At 40.5% G+C, this 9978-nt stretch overlaps 1 protein-coding gene across 1 annotated transcript in view; it reads left to right on the plus strand.

The window, feature by feature from the left end:
• Positions 1-8754, plus strand: part of LOC103781370 (sodium/bile acid cotransporter 7-like) — a gene marked incomplete at its 3' end in the record, with an annotated part of 11559 nt that extends 2805 nt beyond the window's left edge. The window contains exons 4-5 of the mRNA XM_008949084.1: positions 4295-4431; positions 8670-8754. Coding sequence (XP_008947332.1) covers positions 4295-4431; positions 8670-8754 — 222 coding nt within the window. The remainder of the gene's footprint in view (positions 1-4294; positions 4432-8669) is intronic.
• Between the last annotated feature and the right edge of the window lie 1224 nt (positions 8755-9978).

The following is a 9978-nucleotide window of genomic DNA, read 5'->3' on the forward strand; positions in this document are numbered from 1 at the left end:
TTCACCCAAGCAAAGATCTGGTGGCTTTAAGCTACCACATGAGCAGGCACAGGACAACAGCTGGGGTCAACACAGAAAGGTTCCTCTGCAGATGCAAGTACCAAGTCTGGGTGATCTGTAGGACTTGGTTGTGGACAGGTGGACTAGAAGAGCCTGTGTTCTGTCACACATCACAGACACCAAAGCTTGTTTCCAACTGTCACACATTTTTCAAAGAGGAACCATCTAGGAGCAGGAGGAGATGAAGGGGAGGATGTCTCAGTGCTGTGTGAAGGGGGCATGGAGGAAGGGAATGAGGGCTACAAGCCAAGAGGAGAGGGAGCAGCCAGAGTTGAGGTGAAACAGCATCTCTCTAGCTTCTTGATTGCTTTCCTGCTGTTGGCTCTGCTCACAGGGGATGATACTAATGCCTGAAAGAGTCATCATGGCATTGGCCAGTTATCTTCTGGGCAAACTGGGATTTGGATGAGCAGTGTGCATTCAACAAAACAAAGTTTCTGTACTTGTGTCATGATTCTAGTGATAAAAGTCTCAAACAGGGGTGGTGGTTGAGTTGATGGCAGCCAACTCCTGTGTCTGCTGGCAGTTCTGGCCTCCAGTTCTGCCAGGACACAACAGAAGTGAAGTGAAGAAGTTCAGTGAGTCCTGTAGCAGCTGTTTAGAGCCTTGTGCTCTTAGAGGGAAGCAGGGAGAAGCATGTTATCTGTTTGCCTGGGACAGAAAGTGATCCTAATGGAAATGATCTGCAGAGAGGCACTCTCCTCTACAGAGAAGAGGACCCAGAACAAAGCCTGAGTAGCACCAATGGAGTGAAATCAGTGGCATTATCAAAGTCTTGATTAGATTGTCAGAGCTAATGAACATGCAGCTTTTTCCAGGTGAGGTGACATGACTGACACCTTGTTAAGCAATCTGTCATCTTCTGCTTTGAATTTACATAACATTTTTTTTATCAGCTGTGGTTCTAAGAACAATATACTGATGTAAATGAAGCTTTTACAGGAGCTGAAGTTTATGTCCAGGTAGCTGATCTCAGATTATTTGGAAGCATCAGTCTGCTGCTCTACATCCAGCTTTGTTCCATCCTGAAAGAAAGCTTTTTCTGCATTTCTGCTGGGAGGGCAGGAGATAAGGGGGAAGAAAACCATTCCTCTCATTGTTTTAGAAAGTAATAGGACAAGATATGCTTGTTAAAACCAATCCTTAAATGAAGGCCAGGTCTTTGGGGCATGTTTTGTTTAAGGCACAAGCTGAAGTTGGTATTAGTCAGTGAATATATTTTTTTATTGGATTGCAAAGTAAATAGTTCCTACTTTTCATTCATTCTTGACCTGTTTCAGCTGCTCTACCTTGGATAATATACTAGTTTAGATTGAAATTAGTGTTTAGCATGCTTTATGAAATGATAAAATGTTGTATAAGTTAATGGAGACCAGGTAAATCTGACAAAATGAGAAATAGCTGCTCCTCTTTTAAGGTTGTGCTTCTGGTTTTATCTGCTGTGAAAGCACACCCTCAAAAACATTTGCTAACCTGCATTCAGAAAGCATTTTACAAACTAATTGGCAATGTTCATGGAGAACCTCTCTGTGCATGGTCTTGTTATGCTTTAAAAAAATCTGGAGGTGACTGAGGTCCTCTTTATATGTGTAGAAATAGTCTGTGTCCAGGAATGACAAGAACATTTCATTCCACCTTAATAGAACACGCTTTCAGTTTTCACTGACTGGATAGCTTGCTCCTGTAAAGCAAATACTGCCTGTAGGGCCCCAGGAATTAAATCACATCCTTGAGTTATCCATTGCAATGAGGAATTTGGCAAGCTGCTGAAAACACTGTTTGCTCTGTGTGGGTATTTTCCCAGAGCAGCCTAGCTGTGACCATCTCACCGTGGCTGGATGGCAACAGGGACTTTCACTGACCAAGGAGAGGCAGGATAAGCTCTCTGAAAGGTGTGAAGTACTGGGGAGGACAAGGTAACCTGTTCTACCTGTTGTGCAGGAACAGAATTGTGAGTGGCACCTTCCAGGAACTTCTCTGAGGCTTCTGCTTCTCTGTGGTCTGTAGTGACAGATGTATTTGGGACAAAAGCCCTTGCAGAGGGCTGAAGGGGGTGAACCTGTTTGCCTCAGGGTTTGTTCTGTTTTGATACAGTCTAAGCAATAACTATTCTAACAGGCAATCACTAGAGACATTTTAAAGACTGGTAATTTAGAACTGCAAAAACCTGTTCCTCTAATAGAGCATTCTAGGTTGGCTATGTTGTAATTCCCTTCCTTGCTCCCTGGAAGCTCTAACCAGACTTTCCAAGTTTTTATCTTAGATTTTTCCTTGTGAAAGTATCCTGAAGTTTTCCTTGAGTCATGTTTTTAAGGTGTCTTCCAACTGTAAAAGTATTAAAGGGGCTCTTCTGTATGTGTGATGGTGCCTGGACTGGGACTGTCCTTCATGGATTTGACCCACTAGGAAATCTGGGGCTGGGCAGGAGAAGAGGAGGAATTAGTGGCTACACTGAAAGAAATCCCTTGCTTTGGTTTTTCTCAGCTGTGTTATTTGCTTTTTAAGATGTGCACTGTTATCTAGGTATCTCCACATATCTTTTCATCCCTCAGAGGATGTGTTTCAACTCCTAGACATTTTATTTTTGCTTTTTCTTTGAGATAAGATGAAATAATACTATGGTGAAGCTATTTGTAATGCTATAGGTACTGTGACATGCTGTATATGAAGAGGGTCTATTTTTTCAGGTAGAGTGTTACTAGACTACTTAAGAGCTTACCTTATTTGAAAAAAACTGTATTTTATTCAGCTAACCAAGCACTGTCACAGTATTTTCTTGATAAAACTAGATCAAGAGGTATGTTTCAAGTTGATGCTTTGTAGAACTTTAAGAATAGGATCTGAATGGATGTGTATTTTTTTTTGTGGAAGTCTTTTTTTTTCCCCCTAACTCAGATTTTGGAGATAATTTTATTAAGAGGAATAAAGTAATAAGGACATGATGATGAATTGCTGGCACTCCCAGATGTGTAATTCCATGAGCATGCATTTGGATGGTTGAAAATGCAGCATTTGATTCAGTTTCTTAAAGGTTCAACTGTTTTGAAGCTGAGATAAAGTGGCATTTGAAGATTAGCTGCTGCATTGCTGTACATGGAAATACACTTTATGTTGTTCTTTAATGCACTTGAGTGTCAGAATTCTAGCAAATTAGATTTTTGAATAAAAGTGCCATCAGTTCTATTCCCTCTGCATTGTTTACCTGGAAAGAAAAAAAAAGAGGAAAAGGAATTTTCCTTCTCAATCTTTTTCTTTTAATGCTTTTTCCTTGTACTCAAAAACTGTGTAGAAGATCCTTGGGGTGTCCAAAAAGAAACAGACACAGAGCTACCTGGAGGGTTTATTGCATAGTGAGGATACTTGATCTCCTCTCTGGAGTGCTCTTACACTATTAGAATATTTTGTTTTGTTTTCTCAGTGCACAGTGTTGTTTTTCAGTTTATTTCTCTGAATCTTATAACTTAGCTGCTCTTAGGCTGTTAAGGTCTTGGCATTCTTTCTTTGTCAGCCTAAGTTTTAGTCTGTGAATTTCCTGTTGATAAAATAATCAAAATATGATAAAAACATTTTGCTTGGGTTTTTATTGTTATTTTTTCCTTAAAACACACTACAAATGATGTCTGTTTATAACATGAACATCCCCTTTTCATGGTCTCTTGGCATCCTTTCTTTGCTATTCTTAGTCAGCCTAAGTTTTATTCTGTGAATTTCCTGTGATAAAATAATCAAAATCTGATAAAAACATTTTGCTTGGCTTTTTATTGTTATTTTTTCCTTAAAACACACTACAAATGATGTCTGTTTATAACATGAACATCCCCTTTTCATGGTCTAAATGAGAATCAGTTTGCAGCTCTCTTTAGAGCAGAGAAACCTGAAATCCCACGGATCCAAGTGTCCCCTCCTCTTGGTATCAGCAGTCAGCAAACAGCCCTCCAGCATAGTTAACAGAGGTTTTGAAGCAGTGACAAAGTGCTGAGCTGCCTGCTGAAAAGCTGCCCTTGTGAGAGCTGAAGTGCTGGACACTGCTTTTGGAAAAATGCCCAGGAGCAGACAGAGCTTTTATGTCATCTGGCTGTACTTCATTATTAAAGAGGAGATCAGATGATCCCTAAAGGTGCCTTTCTGACATGCACTCTCTTCGTATTATAAGATGATCCTAGTTTTAAAAGCACAAATGTGATCTTACCTCAGCTGTTATGATGCAACTCCCTCTCTTCTTTTTCTTTTGCAGGAGCTGACAAGTGCTTTGATGCATGTGAAACTTCACCTTTTTGTCCAGATTTTTACACTTGTCTTCTTCCCAACAGCAATATGGCTCTTTCTTCAGCTATTATCAATCACACCTATAAATGAATGGCTTTTAAAAGGGTATGTTTAAGCATAATGGAGTGAAATATATTTGTAGCTGTCTGCTTAAAGGGCTGTTTATCTTGCAGGGGGTGTTTGAAGACTTGTGGACAGATTTTGCTGGTTGTGTTTGTGCTTCAGCATTTTGCTGTTGAAAACATGGTACAGCACAAGTTACCCTTTTGGGAACCTGTTCTCATTTTTATAAAGTCTGATCAGTTAGTTTCTTTTGGAGGGAGCTTGCAACAGGTTAGCTTTCTCCTGGACAAAACACAGCTGAAGTGCTGTGCTGGCTCTCAGGGAGAATGGGAGGAAAGAGAAGGAATGCTGGAGGAAAAACCTAAGTTGGTGTATAAATACTGTGTGTGCCACATACTGGTGTTCTGCTGTGTTTTTGAAGCAGTCTGTATTGAGCATCTTTTGCATGTGTGCAGACTAGGGTTCAGTGTCTGCTCCTAGCTAAATTAGTGGTAGATATTATGAAAAAAACCCAAAATAAAAAGCTTTTTTTCAGAATTGAAGGTCAGTGCCTAGCACCCTGCAGCTATACTGGAATGCTTGCATGCAGAAATGGATTATTTTAGAAAACTACTTAAAGAATCCCCATTGTTGCTTATTGCTTGGGGAGAGTCCCATGTCTTAAAAGTTTAATGATAAAGCTGCTCATGTTTGTTTTTACAAAGCCTAAACCTAAAAGACCATTATGTTTTGTTCTTAAGAGGCTTCTCCAGGTGTTGCACTAAGTGTGAAGTGGTTCAAATGATACTGAGAGGGTGAAATTGAGACAACATCATTGAAAAGTTAGCACTCTTTTGCCTAGCATCAAAGAAATAAGCAGGTTGCTACAGGATTTCCATTTGCATTTGGCTACTCATAGTAAAGGTTACTCTTTAAAGTTAAATCACTGTGAAGTTTTCCCTTGGCTAGAACAGAGACATCATTTTTCCACAGTGAGCCAAAATTCCCTCCTAATCCATGGGATTCTCAGTTTCTGAAGTGCAAGATGCAAGATTTTGTGGGGTTTGTTCCTTGCAGCACTTCTCATTCCTTCCTTCTTATGACTCTTCCACCACTTTGGTTCTCAGTATTTAAGGGACATTAATCTGTTCCCTGCAGGAGTATGTGTGTGTGTATAAACATACAGACCTGTGAAACTACATGGAACAGTATAGAAGTCTTTTTTTTTAAAAAAAAAAAGGTGGGTTTTGGTTTTTGAAAGTGCTTTCTTGATAAATCCTGCTGTTCAGGAGGTGGTGAGAGCAGCAGCCATTTGTGTGGCTGTGAAGGCATCCCCTGCAAAGGGGAACCTGGTGGGAGCTGGACCTTCAGTGCTGGACAGGTGCAGGAGATACTCAGTTCTGTCCTCATTTTACAGCACATTTGAAAGCAGGTGCTCCATAGGGTGTGTGAAGGGAGAATGAGGAGCTGGTGTGAGGAACTGCCTTGTGCCTTGGCTGCTCTGTGTCACCAGAAGGGCAGCAAAGGCTCCACAGCTGTAGTTGTGATTCCCTAGAAACACTGAAGGCCCCTAATGAAAACGTGTGGGAACAAGACAGGCTTTGACCAAGCTGCTTCCTCATCAGGCATGTTTGGCACAGTTTGTAGTGGGAGGTAGCTGATAGCTCTCACAAAGGCCTGGAAAAATAGCCACGTGCTGCCAAGGGCACAGGGGCTGCCCTGGGGACTGTGGTTTTCCACTGCTCTCTACACAAGGTTATCCCTAAATGTCACAGTCAAGCCCACAGGTTTTCCTGGCTTGCTTCAGAAGGAATGGTAGTTTCCTCCATCCTCTGTAGTGGTCTGTTTTGCTGTAACTCTTACTTGAGAGGCAGATGAGGATGGTACCAGCTTTTCCTCTGTTTCTACAGTTGCCTGTTGTCTTTTTTTCTTATGGTATTAGGAGGTTTGTTGCTTTGCAATTATTTTCAACTACATAAAATAGAGGAGAAGCTGAGAACATCCCAAGCATCCTTGGAGTTAATATTTTGTTAGCTGGCTAGGTTTTGCATTGACAACATCCTTTTGCAAAAGAGGATGAACCATGTCACTAATGCGAACTATATAAAATAGAAGAGAATCATCCTTTTGAAAAAAGAGGATGAACCATGTCACTAATGCTTGAACAGATCCACCTCTTCTGTTCTTGGCATATAGAATTTACTGCATGGGTGGTAAGGAATGAGATGCAGAATTCTGGCAGAAGATAGAGCTTTGGTAGTTCCATATCCAAAATACCTGACTTCAGACCCTACTGCTCAGCTGTGTGTGATGTATCAGCAGCATGGGTGTTGTTTGTGGCTCTTCACCCCTGAACCAACACAATGTTGCAGTTGGTTGGTTTTTACTTGTAGCAATCTGTTGAATTTGTTTGTATTTTGATAGTGTTGGGTGTAGTGGATACAAAGCAAGAAAAAAGTTCCCAGGTGGATGTTTCAATACACCTGATGCAAAATATTTCCATTCAGTGTGGCCTTTTTTTTTGGTGGATTAATATTTTCATGTGAACCATAGCCTGAGAGTGATTTTTATTTCTTTTTTTTTAATTCCAAATGTATTATTTTAAATTTGAGAGGCTCAACAGAGATTGTATTATTAAACCTTTCCCTTATAGTGTGGAAAATCCCTGCCAGCTGAGATGAATGCTCTTGCACATAGTTCATCCCTCTCTGGATAACTGAACTTAATCCACCCCTTATCAGTGCAGGTGAGAAGTTGAGGAGCTGGCTGACAAGAGGCCACACAGGAGAGGGATAACAGGATCACACCTGGCACAGGGGATGGGCAGCACACTGGCTGGATTTCCAAATTTTCCCACACCATTTCCTTTCCCTGTATTTTTCTTTTCAATATGAGTTTATCCTCCTAAAAGCTGACAACTCTCTGCTTCCACAGCTTATTTCAGTGTAAGCTGGGAAGTGCTCTTCTACTGCCAAGGCAAGGCTGGGCACTTTGAGATTAGATTTACCTCCTGCTTACCTTGGCTGCTTCTTTCCTTTTCCACAGTGTCTGTAGCTGACACACTGAATATCATCCTTGTCATTTACCTGTTTCTTCCCCTTAAGCTTTTTGGGTATTTGCAGCACATCAACTGCACTTTAAGGTGTTCCCTCTTGTTTGGATTTCATTCTTCTCTTTGCTGCAGCTTTTTGACACTGTTTCTTGGGGATGGACTAACACAGTTACAAGTGTGGAGTAATTCACTGCTAGTAATTGTTCTGAACTAAAATACTCTCTCAAACCTCTGACCTATGTAGAATCCATGCTTTTAAGGGTTTTGCAGGCTGTTTCTGTTCCATGCCTTCCTCTGTTCCTTCAAAGTCAGCAGTTTTTCTTCAGAAACCCTATTTTAGCCCCAAATTTAATTGTAATCTGCTGTGGTATGTTGTTCTTTCTAAACACACATTTGATAGAACTCTGATTTGATTTTTGTAATAACTAATTTTTGTGGAGTGTCTTTGAAACAATGGAAAGCTCACTGTTTTTTTTTTCCTGACTTGGAAACAGCATTTTCTATATGTGGTGTTAATTTTGCTGCACAAACAGTGGGAAAAAAATTACAGATAATACAGGGTGTCTTAGACTTCTGAAATACAGGAAAGAATTGCTTTATGTATTGATTAGTGGAAGTCAGGTGATTTTACCAAGAAGTGAAAACATGCATAAAAATGAAACATTTGATAGCCTTTGGATGTTTAGGAAATACAAAGCTTCCTTATTATATATATATTTTTTTTAAAGTTGGTGTTGATACAAACCAAAGTGTAGTGGGAGCCTGAAGTAGTGCACATTGTTCTTATCCTTAACATTATAAGTCTTCTCTTAGCAGTAAATGTTTGTACCACTGAGCAGCTTTTTTCAAGAAAAATAGGAATTTACATTCTTATTTTCCTATTTCCAAATAGCTACAAGTATCTCAAAACTTTATAAACTTTATAACATTAGGACTCATCATGTAGTTATCTTTGTGATAGGTGTCTAGATGTCTCTGTGACTGGGAGATACAGTCTGACAGATGGGAAGGTGGAGTCTCAGGTTAAATGTTTGAGTTTTTAAGTGGTGATGTGACTCTTCACTGGGGTGGTTGGTAAGAGGTGGCACAGAAATCCTGCCAGCAGGTGCAGGGCTGTAACTGACACGAGCTGATGGGGTTGTGCAAGCTGTAAGATGATTTTCTCCTCAGCTATTTGGTATTTTCAAGTTGTAGATTGCATATTGTTTGCACCATGTGGGGAATTAACATTTCTTTTTGTTCTTTGCAGCTTGCAGACAGTAGGCTGCATGCCACCTCCTGTGTCTTCTGCAGTAATTTTGACCAAAGCTGTTGGTGGAAATGAGGTAAGTTTTGTTTTGCTTTCAAATGCTTTTTTTTTAAACAGAAATTCAAAGATTTATTTATGATGAACTCGTGTGGCAAAACACTGTCTGCAAGGTTTACAAACCACTGGCTCTTGTGGTTTGTAAAACCTCTAGAATGAAGGCTTGGTTATTCTGTTGGTGTCCAACAAGGGAAATAGTGATATGTTATCTGCTGGCATTGGCCCAGCTGAAGGAAGCTCAGTGTTCTGAGGTGATAGAAAAGTTCCTGGTGGAAATTTGTGTTAGGAGATCTTTGCTTGTTGCTGCAGTGTCATTCCTAACTGTGTCATTTTTGTATGCTGTGTACTGGTTATCTCACAGACCTTGTGGTGAAGATCTGCCCTTGCAGTGGTTGGTTGGGTTGTGTTTAGTATTAAGAGGCTTGAAGCTGCAAATGTAACAAGTGAGGTGATGGAGACAGAAACATTAATTTAAGTGTTACACTGTTATTTAAGAGGCCCTAAAAATTCCAGAAATGTGGAGTTCTCTGGCAGTGAAGCAATGCAAAGTTCTCAACAGGTAGGAAATGTCAGAATTGAAGCTATCTGTGTGAACTCTAATGGGTCATATTATATTTCTGCTTTAAAATGGCATGTGTTGATGTAATTTCAGTCTCTTTATTCATAGAACTCTTGCTGGTTTTGGGAAGCCCAGCTTGACAGCGTTTAGGAAATTAAGCATGCTAATTAATGAGGTTGTTTCCTTTTATTGCTGCTTCCTCATAACTGCTGAAGGTGGATGAGACTCAGTAGGTGAGGAAGGTGGAGAATGACACTAAAAGAGATTGGTGTTAAAGCTGGGGCTGTTCTGGGGGCTTAGAGCAAAGTCTTCATTCAGCTGTAGAGCCTCTGCATGAGGTGAATCACTTCAACCACAGTTTTAAAATATGGCTATTAGTTGTGTACTGCTCATTTTCTGAGTTCAGACCCCTGGGACCGATTCCTGTCAGCTTTGGAAACACAGGATAGCACTGAAAGAGATTGAAGCTGTGCTTTGTGCTGACAAAGTGCTGCTTAATTGCTCTGTCCTCCAAAGAGGGACCCAAAGCCTCTCAAGTCAAGCATCTCTAATTACAGGCAATCCTGGTGCACATCCCTGTCTCCCACCTTGCTACCTGAAAGCAAGGATCACAAAACTGTCTGATGGAGGTGCTGTGGGATAATTAGTATAAGGAAATAATTTGGGCACATAATAATGATCAACAGAGAAATG

Source organism: Merops nubicus, unplaced genomic scaffold (genome assembly GCF_000691845.1).
Source record: "Merops nubicus isolate BGI_N331 unplaced genomic scaffold, ASM69184v1 scaffold18941, whole genome shotgun sequence".
NCBI lineage: Eukaryota > Metazoa > Chordata > Aves > Coraciiformes > Meropidae > Merops > Merops nubicus.